Below are 15,848 nucleotides of genomic sequence, written 5' to 3' on the forward strand. Positions count from 1 at the left end.
CCAAGATCCATTTTTCAATATAGTAAAATAATATATTTTTAGCTACAATCAGAGTGGCTCCGATGCTACTTTAACTTCAATCAATACCATGTTTTCCCACAAGACTGAACAGTCATTGTTTTTATTTTCTGTCATTGCTTGCCCTATCTTAGAACATCTGTGTTTTTTTACTCATACTTTACCAAACATTTATTTTTTGACCCTGCACGGCACTCCCTATTTTTTCCTCATAACCCTGGGATGATTTGAGACATGCCTTGGCAAGTAACACAGTGCTTTAGTGTTTGTATTTTCAAAAAGAAAGCTTTACTTTTACAAGACAAGTTTTGTTGTTTTCTGGGCCGATTATATTGGCAAAATCTATTGATGATACCTGCATCTTGTCACCCATGAACTGCAGGTTCAGTTCTGAAAAGCAATCTTAAGCAACCTGTAACCACACAAAATAAAGATTAGCTAATAACAATCCCCATGCCTTTTGGTTGAAATAATGCAAGATTACTTTATGAGGTCTGTGATTCAGACAGTAAGCTCAGACTGTTCTCACCTTAAAAATGCCCCCATAGGTTGTATTTTTTTTTTCTTCCTGTAAATCGCTTTGGATAAAAGTGTCTGCTAAAAGACTAAATGTAAAATGTGTCTACAAGCTGCTCAGTACGACCCATATTTATGATTTAGACCGTTCTCCCGTTAGAGGGGAGGACGGTCTAAATCATAAATAAACACTATCATGTCCCATGTGGAAACAAAAGTAAACATCACATTCAAACATCACTTCCAAAACAACTCATCATGTTTTTTTTTTACATAACTACATCGATTCCAGCATTTATATACATTTATTTACTTTTAAACTATTAAATCTTTAAAATCTAGTTTATCTAAGTTTTTTGTCCTAATCCCAGAGAATTGATTTTGTAGCCAAAATTCAACCAAACTGTATCCTTTTTTTTTACAACAGCGAACCTTCCTTGTATGTATAATGATGCATGCGCTATTTTTTGAAGTGACCTGCTCTGTAGCAGGAAACGCTCATATGGGTGGTTTTGGGTGGTATTGACAGACGAACTATTCTGTGGTTTAGGTTGGAGATCTTGTTGGTAGTTTGCTGGGCACGCTAATGTTTGCAGCTTACATTAGAGTAGATAAACATACATTCCTTACACATTTGTTCCTGTTTTTTAAGTTGTGAAAATGTAATAATAAAGAAACCACCCTTTAGTCTAGTATCTAGTGTGTGTTAGCCTATTTATGGTCTTTTGTTCCACTGTATGTATGAGTCATGCATATGCAGAAATTATATCTAAGTGTAAACCCCTGATGGAAAGAGTATTCCTCTTTCTGCAGCCCCATGCACACCTCAGAATGTGGGGAAAAATCAAAGCTTGGTGGACATGCCATGCCTAGTTATTGTAATGGTTATTGGACAATTGCGGTTTGGGAGGGGGTTTAGCGGCCAGCCAATGCCATTCATACTGAAAAATGTACATAATAAAGAAAAACCTAAGACTCAAACTGGCATGACCTCTCATAATGAAATGCAGCTGACCTGAGTTTGACTCTCAGCTGAAGCTTTTAACAAACCTCTCTGACTCTCTGTGGCCCAGGGATTTTTTTAGGCTCTTGTATTGATCTTTGCTTTGTGGCTGCTTCAGCTGACAAGCAGCAGAAATCTATCCGTGCTCTGTTAAGTGTCCTGTGGAGATTCATCGAGGCATGCCTTCAATTGCTCAGCGCAATCTCGGCCTTTTCTTAATAGCCTGCAGTGCTCCTCAGTCAGGTCTTCATTAACGCTTCCCTTTCCTTCTGGTTGTCATAGTCATGTCTGCGTGAGTGTGAATAGGTTATCTGAAATGTATATAATTATTACAAATAACTTAAAAAAGATATGAAAATACATCCAGTTTTAGTAATTTTTCAAACCATTATCTAACCTCCCTATCACCTCAGTTGGTCAAATTAGTATTACTGAGACAAGAAGTTTGTTTCTTTTTTTCAAATACATACAGTAAACAATGCTTTTTTGTCATTTGATGTTATTGGGTATCTACGATATCATCCTCCTTGTTTCTTTTTGAATTTTTTTTTTTTTTTTACATTTTTAAACCACACTGTGTCCTAATATTTCGTATTCATCTTTATGAATGATGATGAGCTTGAATGAAACCCTGATGGAAATAAGTCCAGGGGGCGATTTATCACATATTCCAATATGTTTTATTTTGTAAATATAACAGACAATAAACCAGATGAACAAGAAAGCTAAATGTGCCTATTTCCATTGTTGTCCTTGATGTAAATAAAATGAATTACCACCAAATCATACATGTATCATCAACAAGAAAATCAAGAAAATATAGAAATAGAAAATATCAAGAAATAAAATATGTGGATTTTTTTTCTCTTTCTCTTGGTTTAGCATGTTAGCATGCACGATTATTCTTGCCCGAGTTTGCTAACACTTACACACCTGGCATCACAGCAATAAAGCAGGGCACGTAGTGAACCATTTTTTATCTATTTAGAAATTAATGTAATGCTTTTAAGATCTTTTTAGGATCTTGACAGAGAAAATGTGATTTCACTGCAAATACACAGAAGCTCTATAACTGTATGCTATTGCCTCTGATTCACATTATTACGCTCAGTACCCATCTTATCAGTATTCACAAGACATATAGAAATTGTACAAAGTGACCAGGAAAGAACCGAACCTCTTTTCACACAAAATTCTGATAACATCTATTCTCAAATTCACTGGAGTCGATCAAAAAGTTGGCAGTCACTGTTGAGCTCTGTATGTACATTTGTTTCTGTGAATGAAAATAGATTAATAAATAATAATTATAATAAGATAATTGATTAGTCTTCACTGATGGGACAGATGATCATAGGTGCAGAGTTTCCACCATCATTTTTCATGGGACAGAAGAGTGGGAAGAGTTTCTCAGTGAAGTTGCAGCCAGTAAAGGAATACATAAGAGCTGCAGGACCTACGTCATAAAAGGAGACAAGACCGTCCTCATAGTCCACAAACACCCCCACCTTCTGAGGCTGAGACTTCAGAGAGAGACGAACTGGAGGGGTGTCACGAGCTGTGTAATCATTGCCATTTCTCAACCATAAACTGTAGTTACCGTACAGACGGCCCAGTGTGATGTGTGTCTTCCTGTTGATCGACTCTGTGGTCACTCCTAAATCCCATTTAGTCTTTCCTTCGACTAGAATCTCATAGTAAAATCTGCCTGAAGAGAAACTCTGCTTTCCTAAAACACAGCGATTGAGAGTAAATCTCTCCAGGTTGTCTGGAAGGTCTTTCTTAACACCATGATACACTTGTTTCCCATCATCAGACAGGGTGAGGTTGGGATGTGCTGTATCAGGATCAAAAGTCACGTCCACTGCATACTGCTGGACTCTCTTCAGCTCAGCTGTAAACAGTTTCTTCATCTCTGCACTGATTGTCACGTCCAGCTGAGACACAGCTCTCATCACAGTCCCCTTATATGATGGACAGATGCTCACCTCTCTCCAGTTCTTGGTGGGTGTTGGATGGAGGGTGTTTAGGGACTGGACAGTCTGGAGAAAATGGAGGTGGTCTTCAGAGTGTGAGAGCTGCTCCAGCTCTGTGCTCCTCTTCATCAACGTAGAGATTTCCTGTTCCAGCTCTCTGGTAAAGCCTTCAGCCTGTTTTTCTGTCGTTTCCTGCTTCTCTTTGACTGTGTCGATGAAATTGGCCTGTGCTTTCTCAACAGACTCCTTCAGAGAAGTGAAGACCTGAACACCTTCTGCAATCTCTCTGTCTGCGTTTTCCTTACTGAGGTCGACCAAGTCTTTAATCTCCTGAATCTTCAGTTGTCTCTTCTGGATCATGAGCTGAACTTCAGCCTCTGTTTTCCACAGAGTTGCCTTCTTCTGTTCATATCCTTCTTTCAGTGGAACAAACTCATGTGTCCTATGGTCCAAAACAGGGCAGAGCATGCAGACGCATGTCTGATCTGTCTTACAGACCAGCTCCAGGGGTTTATCGTGCTTCAGACACATCCTGTCCTCCAGGTTCGCCACAGGGTCGATCAGCTGATGTCTTTTCAGGCCGGACATTGTCAGATGAGGTTCCAGGTGAGTCTCACAGTAGGAGACCAGACACACCAGGCAGGACTTCAAGGCCTGTAGTTTGGTTCCAGTGCAGAGGTCACAGAGAACTTCTCCTGTTGTGGACACTTGTTGCTCTGAGCTGCTGATGCTGCTGAAGCTGCTGGCGCTACTCCTTCTGCTGTCTGCTTTTTGTTGAGCTGTCTGTTTGAACTGAGCAGCCATCTTCGAGATGAAAGTATTGATGTGAAGCTCTGGTCTTGTGTCGAAAACCATTTCACACATCGGACACTGGTACTGGTCGTGAGTATTCCAGTGTTCATTGATGCAGTTTTTGCAGAAGTTGTGTCCACAAGACGTGGTGACCGGATCAGTGAACACATCCAGACAGATGGAGCACAGAAACTGATCTGCAGATGGCAGATAGTTTACAGCAGCCATTTCTACACATGATGAGAAAGAAAAGAAAAACATTTTTATTCAAAATAGTTAAAGAAATAAGTGTAATAACTGCTACTTAAAGTAGAACATGATGATCCTATAAAAGTGATTTAAAATTATGTATGTGGCATTTTAAATTACAGTGAATCAACAATATATAACTAATTCTGGCTAATTATAATCAAATTAAAAAGGTTTTCCTTTAAAAGGGGGAAGGGCTCAGAAATACAATTGCCATATTTTTTTTGTTTTGCTTTTTTTAATGTTAATATAAGTATAACTGTGTTAAATAGGCACAATATATCGTCATAGGCACTTGAATCAAAATTGTATTGTGGCAGACTTTGTAATAACAGCAGTGTCTTTGTCCAAATAATCAATACATTATATTTTGATTGAACTTGTAAATTGTCACCCTTACTGTTCTCTGGCAAAACCGCACAGAAAATGTCTACACCCTGTTTGCTATAAAGAAGCAAAGTTTGCTATAAAGAATAGCACTGCCAACAAATCTCTGCTTCCTTGATGAAAAGCACATCACCTTTCCCCCAGCTCCTTCACATTAAAAGCCTCTGGTTCCTCTGGTGGAAAGCTTTTATTGTGAAACTGGCTGAGCAAATAAAGAATAGAAATATGTAGGAAGCGATCAGTATAATAGCTGGAAGGTAGGGCTGCATTCCAATCACATAGGTTGTCTTGTGACTTTTAGTGAATAATGTATCCTCCCTTACAAAGTATGTGCTGTTGCATGCAACATCAGGGTATTACTACATTGTCACATCATTAGGCCTTGAAGTTTGACCCTCTTTCAGTCTGTTGTTGCCAGCGCCATTTTCTTTGCTGCTGCGTGTTGGGGCAGCAGCATCAGAGCCAGCGACACCAACAGACTTGATAAAATTATCAAGAAGGCTGGCTCTGTACTTGGTCTCAGGCTGGAGACTTTTGGGACTGTGGTGGAGAGGAGAACACTAAACAAACTGCTGGCCATCATGGACAATGATCAGCACCCTCTCCATCACACAGCACCTTCTCTCACAGGCTGCTCCAGCTCCGCTGTCATAGGGACAGATATAAAAAAATCTTTCCTTCCACATGCCATCACACTGTACAATAACAAATAATAGTCTGGTTCATTACATACTGTCTATGCACATTATGTGTTCTTTATGCACACTGTTCATTGCACCTTATTTGTTTCATAGCACCAACATTTTTATACTCTATATTCATATTTATTCTGCACTGGAATTCTGTTCTACTCCTTCTTTAGACACTTTATATTTTATTGTATTTTTATTGTATTTTTATATTTTATTGCTTGAAGTATGCCTAGGTTGTTCTTTTTATTTAATTGTGTTGTCATTGTCTATGTGTGTAATGCTGCTGCTACACTGTAATTTCCCAGCTTGGGATAAATAAAGTCTCTCTATCTATCTATCTATCTATCTATCTATCTATCTATCTATCTATCTATCTATCCATCTATCCATCTATCTATCTATCGATCTATCTATCTATATCTATTGCCCATAAATGCGGAGGATTATGGGTCAGAAGAGCCAGAAAAGCATGCTGGCTTGCATACTGTGAAATGTGAACAGATGAAGTCAGACATTCTGGTATTTTTTGCATACTGCATTTGACATACAAGCTGTCTTGATGTACTAAATCCTTTTCTGAGTGAAATGATACTCCAAAACCACATATTTTCAGTAACAAGTTGCTAAAGTCCTGAGAACTAACAAAGATGCTGTTAAAGTGGGATTCTGTAGTGGGCCTGTGGAAAACAGACATAGTTACAGTATGTTGTCTCTGATTTCTTAGTAAGATGCGAGAAGCTTGAAACTTCTTTCAGTCACTCTGACGTTCTGTGTAATCCTGGTTGTTGTTAGTGTAAATATGATCAGCTGTACTCACCAGTGTTTGCTCTGCTGTGTTGTTGAGAATAACCTGATGAACTCAGTTTTATTCGAGAGAGAAACGGAGACTTGTCTCAGCTGCAGCTTGTCTGCCAGTTAACTTCCATTTCCTGAATGTGACGTTGAGCTCTGCTCAGTGTTTGCTCCGCCCCTTTACTGCAGCTCTGCTGTTAGGTTTTGTTTCCTCCCTCTGATTTACACAGTTATTGGGAAACACCAGCATTCCCTCTGGTTTATATGCAGCAAAGGTTGTAGCTATATATAGCTAAGGTATGTCAGAAGGTGTTGCTTAGCTTGAAACTTCAAAGTGCCTCAGGTTGACTTTAACCAGAAGAGTTTAGGTTAGTTCAATGGACACAGTAAGAGACACACAAATCTGTAAAATGTAAATGAGAACACAGTCCAAGACAATTGCTGTCCTTGATGTAAAGATGTTTTATTACCATAAAATCATACAGCAAATACAATATATATCAACAAGAAAATCATAAAATAAAATATGCTAGTAAATAGACAAAATTCAACCTGAACTTTATTCCAAGATTCAGGAACAGAAAAAAAGATCAAAAGCTGTTAAATTTATCCCGAAACACATGTGAGCTTGCTCATCTGTCTGACCTGGCACAGTTACTGTAGACAAAATGTGCTATTTGTCTTTCCAAAGATTTGATGAGGGCAAAATGAAACTTTCAACTACATCCACAGTAGAGCTTTATGGAGCTAATCCAACTGGCATGGTGCTAATACCTCCAACTGCCAAATGGAATCTTGTGAAATATTGTATTGTTGCATTATTTTTTACTTCTATGCTATTTGTTAGTGGAGTGATTTTACATTCTTGATCTGATGGATTTTTTATTATTAGGACATACAATACATTGTGCTGCTGCTGTTTTGTCTATGTTTCTATAATTGTCCTTCAGGTATTGCAGGTATTTACAGTAAACTGGGTCCCAACTCAGGGGTCGAGGTCCTTTTAAGGGGTCACATGAAAATCTGAAGGGTCACAAGACGATTAAAAAGATAATAAAAGAGAATTTGTTGGCCTACACATTTGCTTCATATATTAGTGGGCTTTTGTTGCCCTGTGTTTTGCCTCTCAGGCTTCACAGTAGCTACTGCCTAACCCTCTGATTGGTGGATGTTTGTGTCTGCAGCCTGGGAGAAAGACTGCAGGTGAGACTCAGGCCTGGGGGGGGGGGGAAATATCTTGAATCGGCTCTTTTTGATAAAAAAAAAAGCAGAAAAACGTATCCATAATTTTATTTGTATAGACTAATATTTGCTGACAGAAATACAGAATTGAACATATACATAGATAAGACAAGTGAAACGCAACAGGTGAATATGGTGAAAATTCTAACTAATAGACATCACCATGAAACTTTCTCAGTTTATTACTTACATTAAGACAATTCTTTTTTACATTACAAGTTTCCTGATATGTTATGTTTAAATATACAAATGAGGCATTATCTTATTGGGTAGAACAGCAATCTGAACATTTGATAAAGCCAGGTTAAAAAATCTTGTTTTATTTTGTTGATAAATTGCAGCCAAAAGTTTTTGCAATTTTGGACATCAGTTTTTATCACTCTCAAAAAACACTGTCAACAGCCATTAAAAAAATCAGTCTTGCAATATTTCCAGAAAAAAAACAAGTTCTATAAATTGGGCTATGAATAATATATGAACAAACCTCTGTGAAATAAGATGATTGATTAGTCTTCACTGATGGGACAGATGATCATACGTGCAGAGTTTTCATCATCACTCTTAAAGGCACGGAAGTATGGAAAGAGTCTCTCAGTGAAGTTGCAGCCAGTAAAGGAATACATAAGAGCTGCAGCATCTACGTCATAAAAGGAGACAAGACCGTCCTCATAGTCCACAAACACCCCCACCTTCCGAAGCTGAGACTTCAGAGACAGAGGAACTAAAGAGACATCAAGAGCTGTGATCTCATTGACATTTCTCAACAGAATACTCCATTTACCATACAGATGGCCCACTATGAAGTTTGTCTTCCTGTTGATTGACTGCCTGGTCACTCCTAGTTCCCATTTAGTCTTTCCTTCAACTTGAACTTCATAGTAAAATTTGCCCGAAGAGAAACTCTGCTCTCCTAGAACACACAGATTGACAGAAAATCTCTCCGGGTTGTCTGGTACGTTTTTCTTTGCACCGTGATTCATTTGTTTCCCATCATCAGACAGGGAGAGTTTGGGATGTGCTGTATCAGGATCAAAAGTCACGTCCACTGCATACTGTTGGACTCTCTTCAGCTCAGCTATAAACGGCTTCTTCATCTCTGCACTGAGTGTCTCTCCCAGCTGAGACACAGCTCTCATCACAGTCCCCTTATATGATGGACAGATGCTCACCTCTGTCCAGTTCTTGGTGGGTGTTGGATGGAGGGTGTTTAGGGACTGGACAGTCTGGAGAAAATGGAGGTGGTCTTCAGAGTGTGAGAGCTGCTCCAGCTCTGTGCTCCTCTTCATCAGCCCAGAGATTTCCTGTTCCAGCTCTCTGGTAAAGCCTTCAGCTTGTTTTTCTGTCATTTCCTGCTTCTCTTTGACTGTGTCGATGAAATTGGCCTGTGCTTTCTCAACAGACTCCTTCAGAGAAGTAAAGACCTGAACACCTTCTGCAATCTCTCTGTCTGCGTTTTCCTTACTGAGGTCGACCAAGTCTTTAATCTCCTGAATCTTCAGTTGTCTCTTCTGGATCATGAGCTGAACTTCAGCCTCTGTTTTCCACAGAGTTGCCTTCTTCTGTTCATATCCTTCTTTCAGTGGAACAAACTCATGTGTCCTATGGTCCAAAACAGGGCAGAGCATGCAGACGCATGTCTGATCTGTCTTACAGAACAGCTCCAGGGGTTTATCGTGCTTCAGACACATCCTGTCCTCCAGGTTCGCCACAGGGTCGATCAGCTGATGTCTTTTCAGGCCGGACATTGTCAGATGAGGCTCCAGGTGAGTCTCACAGTAGGAGACCAGACACACCAGGCAGGACTTCAAGGCCTGTAGTTTGGTTCCAGTACAGAGGTCACAGAGAACTTCTCCTGTTGTGGATAAGTGTTGCTCCAAACTGCTGCTGCTGTTGGTGGCTTTTTGTTGAGCTGTTTGTTTGAACTGAGCAGCCATCTTCGAGATGAAAGTATTGATGTGAAGCTCTGGTCTTGTGTCAAAAACCATTTCACACATCGGACACTGGTACTGGTCGTGAGTATTCCAGTGTTCATTGATGCAGTTTTTGCAGAAGTTGTGTCCACAAGACGTGGTGACTGGATCAGTGAACACATCCAGACAGATGGAGCACAGAAACTGATCTTCAGATGGCAGATAGTTTACAGCAGCCATTTCTACACACGTTCTGTAAGAAAAGAAAAACATTTTGTTCAATATCTGTTTGAAAATAAATAAGTGCTATTACTGGTTAAAGTAGAACATAAGATACTGGAAGTTTTAAATTATATATGTGGCACTTTGACATGCAGTGAACCATTTGAACCAGTTGTGCTGAAAAGCTCAGGCTTGCTATTAGGGGTGTAACGATATATATATATATATATATATATATATATATATATATATATATATATATATATATATATATGTATCAGTGATCCACCTCATCATCTAACTAATTCTGGCTAATTCTATTCCTATTTATATTAATTTTTGTTATTTAAAAGATTTTCATTTAAATGTTGGGAAGAACTCAGAAATAAAATTGCCATATGATTTTTTAAATTTCCTTTTTGTATGTGAATATAAGTATAACTGTGTTAAGTCTGCACAATATATTGTGGCACGCCTTTCAATCAAGTCAAAATTGTATTGTGGCAGACTTTGTGATAACAGCAAAGGCTGTATGGTTGTCCAATATAATATCACATTTTGATAAACTTATAAATTAACACATCTACTGTACTCAAAACGGCTCAGAAAATCTCCACACCCTGTTGTTTAAACCAGTTTGTCATAAAGAATAGCACTGCCAACAAATCTCTGCTTCCCTGATGAAAAGCACATCACCTTTCCCCCAGCTCCTTCACATTAAAAGCCTCTGGTGGAAAGCTTTTATTGTGAAACTGGCTGAGCAAATAAAGAATAGAAATGTGTAGGAAGCGATCAGTATAATAGCAGGAAGGTAGGGCTGCATTCCAATCACATAGGTTGTCTTTTTACTTTAAGTGAAAAATTTAGCCTCCCTTACAAAGTATGTGGAGGGACTGGGACATACTACTTTGTGTATTTTGGGTCAGAAGAGCCAGAAAAGCATGCTGGCTAGCATACTGTGAAATGTGAACAGATAAAGTCAGACATTCTGGTATTTTTTGCATACTGCATTTGACATATGAGCTGTCCTGACGTACTAAATCCTTTTCTGGCATAAAGTTTGAGTGAAACGAAACTCCAAACCACATATATTCAGTCACAAGTTACTGAAGTCCTGAGAGCTGACACAGAGGCTATTAAAGTGGGCTACTGTAGTGGGCCTGTGGACAAACAGACATAGTACAGTATGTTGTCTCCAGTTTCATAAGTATGAAGCAAGAAGCTTTACTCACCAGTGTTTGCTCTCCTGTGTTGTTGAGAATAACCTGATGAACTCAGTTTTATTCGAGAGAGAAACGGAGACTTGTCTCAGTTGCAGCTTGTCTGCCAGTTAACTTTCATTTCCTGAATGTGACGTTGAGCTCTGCTCAGTGTTTGCTCCGCCCCTTTACTGCAGCTCTGCTGTTAGGTTTTGTTTCCTCCCTCTGATTTACACAGTTATTGGGTAACACCAGCATTCCCTCTGGTTTATATGCAGCAAAGGTTGTAGCTATATATAGCTAAGGTATGTCAGAAGTTGTTGCTTACCTTGAAAAATCAGTGCCTCAGGTTGACTTTAACCAGAAGAGTTTAGTTTAGTTTAATGGACACAGTAAGAGAGACACAAACCTGTAAAATGTCAATGAGAACACAGTCCAAGTCTTGTTTCAATTGCTGTCCTTGATGTAAAGATGTTTTATTACCATAAAATCATACAGTAGATACAATATATATCAACAACAAGAAAATCAGAAAATAAAATATACTAGTAAATAGACAAAATCCAACCTGAACTTTATTTCAAGATCCAGGAACGGAAAAAACATCAAAAGCTGTTACATTGATCCCGAAACGCATGTGAGCTTGCTCAGCTGTCTGACCTGGCACAGTTACTGTAGACAGAAAGTGCTATTTGTCTTTCCAAAGATAAGAAGAGGGCAAAATGAATCTTTCATCTACATCCACAGAGGAGCTTTACGAAGCTAATCCAACTGGCATGGTGCTAATGCCTCCAACTGCCAAATGTAACCTTGTGAAAGATTGTATTATTGCATTATTATTCCTTATATGTTATTTATTAGTGGAGTGATTTTATATTCTTGATCTGATGCATTTTTTTTATTATTAGGACATATAATATTTTGTGCTACTGTAGGCTGCTGCATTTGTTGTAGTTTTGTCTATATTCCTATAAAAGTCCTGTGGGTATTTACAGTAAACTGGGTCCCAACTCTTTTTCATTTTCCAAATGATGCATTATCTTATTTGATAGAACAGAAATCTGAACATTTGATAAAGCCAGGTTAAAAACTCTTGTTTTATTATGTTAATATATTTCAGCCAAAAGTTTTTGCAATGTTAGATATCAGTTTTTATCACTGTCAAAAAACACTGTCAACAGTCATAAAAAATAGATTTTACAATGTTTTCAGAAAAAAGTTCTATAAATCAGGCTATGAATGATATATGACCAAACTGCTGTGAAATAAGATAATTGATTAGTCTTCACTGATGGGACAGATGATCATAGGTGCAGAGTTTCCACCATCATTTTTCATGGGACAGAAGTATGGAAAGAGTTTCTCAGTGAAGTTGCAGCCAGTAAAGGAATACATAAGAGCTGCAGCATCTACGTCATAAAAGGAGACAAGACTGTCCTCATAGTCCACAAACACCCCCACCTTCCGGGGCTTAGACTTTAGAGAGAGACGAACTGGAGGGGTGTCAAGAGCTGTGTACTCATTGACATTTCTCAACCATAAACTGTAGTTACCGTACAGACGGCCCAGTGTGATCTGTGTCTTCCTGTTGATCGACTCTGTGGTCACTCCTAAATCCCATTTAGTCTTTCCTTCGACTAGAACCTCATAGTAAAATCTGCCTGAAGAGAAACTCTGCTTTCCTAAAACACAGCGATTGAGAGTAAATCTCTCCGGGTTGTCTGGAAGGTCTTTCTTAACACCATGATACACTACTTTCCCATCATCAGACAGGGTGAGGTTGGGATGTGCTGTATCAGGATCAAAAGTCACGTCCACTGCATACTGCTGGACTCTCTTCAGCTCAGCTGTAAACAGTTTCTTCATCTCTGCACTGATTGTCTCTCCCAGCTGAGACACAGCTCTCATCACAGTCCCCTTATATGATGGACAGATGCTCACCTCTCTCCAGTTCTTGGTGGGTGTTGGATGGAGGGTGTTTAGGGACTGGACAGTCTGGAGAAAATGGAGGTGGTCTTCAGAGTGTGAGAGCTGCTCCAGCTCTGTGCTCCTCTTCAACAACGTAGAGATTTCCTGTTCCAGCTCTCTGGTAAAGCCTTCAGCCTGTTTTTCTGTCGTTTCCTGCTTCTCTTTGACTGTGTCGATGAAATTGGCCTGTGCTTTCTCAACAGACTCCTTCAGAGAAGTAAAGACCTGAACACCTTCTGCAATCTCTCTGTCTGCGTTTTCCTTACTGAGGTCGACCAAGTCTTTAATCTCCTGAATCTTTAGTTGTCTCTTCTGGATCATGAGCTGAACTTCAGCCTCTGTTTTCCACAGAGTTGCCTTCTTCTGTTCATATCCTTCTTTCAGTGGAACAAACTCATGTGTCCTATGGTCCAAAACAGGGCAGAGCATGCAGACGCATGTCTGATCTGTCTTACAGAACAGCTCCAGGGGTTTATCGTGCTTCAGACACATCCTGTCCTCCAGGTTCGCCACAGGGTCGATCAGCTGATGTCTTTTCAGGCCGAATATTGTCAGATGAGGTTCCAGGTGAGTCTCACAGTAGGAGACCAGACACACCAGGCAGGACTTCAAGGCCTGTAGTTTGGTTCCAGTGCAGAGGTCACAGAGAACTTCTCCTGTTGTGGACACTTGTTGCTCTGAGCTGCTGATGCTGCTGAAGCTGCTGGCGCTACTCCTTCTGCTGTCTGCTTTTTGTTGAGCTGTCTGTTTGAACTGAGCAGCCATCTTCGAGATGAAAGTATTGATGTGAAGCTCTGGTCTTGTGTCAAAAACCATTTCACACATCGGACACTGGTACTGGTCGTGAGTATTCCAGTGTTCATTGATGCAGTTTTTGCAGAAGTTGTGTCCACAAGACGTGGTGACCGGATCAGTGAACACATCCAGACAGATGGAGCACAGAAACTGATCTTCAGATGGCAGATAGTTTACAGCAGCCATTTCTACACAGGATGAGAAAGAAAAGAAAAACATTTTATTCAAATTAGTTAAAGAAATAAGTGTAATTACAGCTGCTTCAAAATTATATATTTGATGTTTTAAATTACAGTGAACCGACTATATATAACTCATTCTGGCTAATTATGAATCTAATATAAAAATATTTTCCTTAAAATGTATTTTGTAGGTTAATATAGGTATAATTGTGTTAAATAGACACATTATATCATTGCAGGCCCTTGAATCAAATCACAACTGTATTGTGGCAGACTATTGTCCATATTTGTCCAGGTAATCAATATATTATATTTTGATTGAACTTCTAAATTGTCACCCTTACTGTTCTCTGGCAAAACAGCTCAGAAAATGTCTACACCCTGTTGTGTAAACCAGTTTGTAATAAAGAATACCACTGTCAACAAATCTCTGCTTCCTTGATGAAAAGCACATCACATTTCCACCAGCTCCTTCACATTAAAAGTCTCTGGCTCTCTGGTGGAAAGCTTTTATTGCGAAACTGGCTGAGCAAATATAGAAAAGAAATATATAAGAAGCGATCAGTAGCCTATAATAGCAGGAAGGTAGGGCTGCATTCCAATAACATGTTGTCTTTTTACTTTTAGTGAATAATGTAGCCTACCTAACAAGGTATGTGCTGTTGCATGCAACGTTTGGGATTTACTACATTGTCACATCATTAGGCCTTGAAGTTTGACCCTCTTGCTCATAAATGCTGAGGATTATGGGTCAGAAGAGCCAGAAAAACATGCTGGCTTGCTTATTGTGAAATGAGATGTTATTGGACATTCTGGTATATTTTACATACTGCATTTGACATACGAGCTGTCTTGACGTATTAAATCCTTTTCTGGCAAACAGTTTGAGTGAAACAAAACTCCAAACCACATATATACACAAGTTACTGAAGTCCTGAGAGCTGACACATAGGTAAAGTGGGCTACTGTAGTGGGCCTGTGGACAAACAGACATAGTAACAGTATGTTATCTCCAGTTTCATAAGTATGAAGCAAGAAGCTTGAAACTTCCTTCAGTCGCTCAGACGTTCTGTGTTAATCCTGGTTGTTGTTAGTGTAAATATGATCAGCTGTACTCACCAGTGTTTGCTCTGCTGTGTTGTTGAGAATAACCTGATGAACTCAGTTTTATTCGAGAGAGAAACGGAGACTTGTCTCAGCTGCAGCTTGTCTGCCAGTTAACTTTCATTTCCTGAATGTGACGTTGAGCTCTGCTCAGTGTTTGCTCCGCCCCTTTACTGCAGCTCTGCTGTTAGGTTTTGTTTCCTCCCTCTGATTTACACAGTTATTGGGTAACACCAGCATTCCCTCTGGTTTATATGCAGCAAAGGTTGTAGCTATATATAGCTAAGGTATGTCAGAAGTTGTTGCTTACCTTGATGCTACATAGTGCTGCAGGTTCACTTTAACCAGAGTAAGAGAAACACAAATCTGTAAATTGTCAATGAGAACACAGTCCAAGTCTTGTTTCAATTGCTGTCCTTGATGTAAAGATGTTTTATTACCATAAAATCATACAGTAGATACAATATATATCAACAACAAGAACATCAGAAAATAAAATATACTAGTAAATAGACGGAATTCAACCTGAACTTTATTCCAAGATTCAGGAACGGAAAAAAGATCAAAAGCTGTTACATTGATCCCGAAACGCATGTGAGCTTGCTCAACTGTCTAACCTGGCACAGTTACTGTAGACAGAAAGTGCTATTTGTCTTTCCAAAGATAAGAAGAGGGCAAAATGAATCTTTCATCTACATCCACAGCAGAGCTTTATGGAGTTAATCCAACTGGCATGGTGCTCATATCTCCAACTGCCAAATGGCACCTTGTGAAAGATTGTATTATTGCATTATTTTTCCT

The 15,848-nt window shown here is 39.2% G+C and overlaps 3 protein-coding genes across 4 annotated transcripts; all 3 read right to left on the minus strand.

Moving 5' to 3' along the window:
* Positions 1–2,145: 2,145 nt before the first annotated feature.
* LOC131985108 (E3 ubiquitin-protein ligase TRIM39-like) lies at positions 2,146–6,536 on the minus strand. The gene is made up of 2 exons (XM_059350149.1): positions 6,451–6,536; positions 2,146–4,535 (listed from the first exon to the last, which is right to left on the minus strand). The coding sequence occupies exon 2, from the start codon at positions 4,531–4,533 to the stop codon at positions 2,863–2,865; it is 1,671 nt and encodes a 556-aa protein (XP_059206132.1). The 5' UTR covers positions 4,534–4,535; positions 6,451–6,536; the 3' UTR covers positions 2,146–2,862.
* A 354-nt stretch (positions 6,537–6,890) lies between these two features.
* Positions 6,891–11,137, minus strand: LOC131985028 (zinc finger protein RFP-like). 2 transcript variants are annotated; one of them, XM_059350045.1, is made up of 2 exons: positions 11,032–11,137; positions 6,891–9,830 (listed from the first exon to the last, which is right to left on the minus strand). In XM_059350045.1, exon 2 carries the CDS (start codon positions 9,815–9,817, stop codon positions 8,174–8,176), a length of 1,644 nt encoding a protein of 547 aa, XP_059206028.1. In that variant the 5' UTR covers positions 9,818–9,830; positions 11,032–11,137; the 3' UTR covers positions 6,891–8,173. The 2 variants fall into 2 exon arrangements, with proteins under 2 accessions (XP_059206028.1, XP_059206029.1); XM_059350046.1 differs by having other exon boundaries at positions 6,891–9,819; positions 11,032–11,132.
* A 322-nt stretch (positions 11,138–11,459) lies between these two features.
* Positions 11,460–15,172, minus strand: LOC131984323 (E3 ubiquitin-protein ligase TRIM39-like). Its single transcript, XM_059349180.1, has 2 exons — positions 15,063–15,172; positions 11,460–13,949 (listed from the first exon to the last, which is right to left on the minus strand). The coding sequence occupies exon 2, from the start codon at positions 13,945–13,947 to the stop codon at positions 12,277–12,279; it is 1,671 nt and encodes a 556-aa protein (XP_059205163.1). The 5' UTR covers positions 13,948–13,949; positions 15,063–15,172; the 3' UTR covers positions 11,460–12,276.
* Positions 15,173–15,848: the final 676 nt, after the last annotated feature.

Source organism: Centropristis striata, chromosome 14, assembly GCF_030273125.1.
Source record: "Centropristis striata isolate RG_2023a ecotype Rhode Island chromosome 14, C.striata_1.0, whole genome shotgun sequence".
Classification (NCBI taxonomy): Eukaryota; Metazoa; Chordata; class Actinopteri; order Perciformes; family Serranidae; genus Centropristis; species Centropristis striata.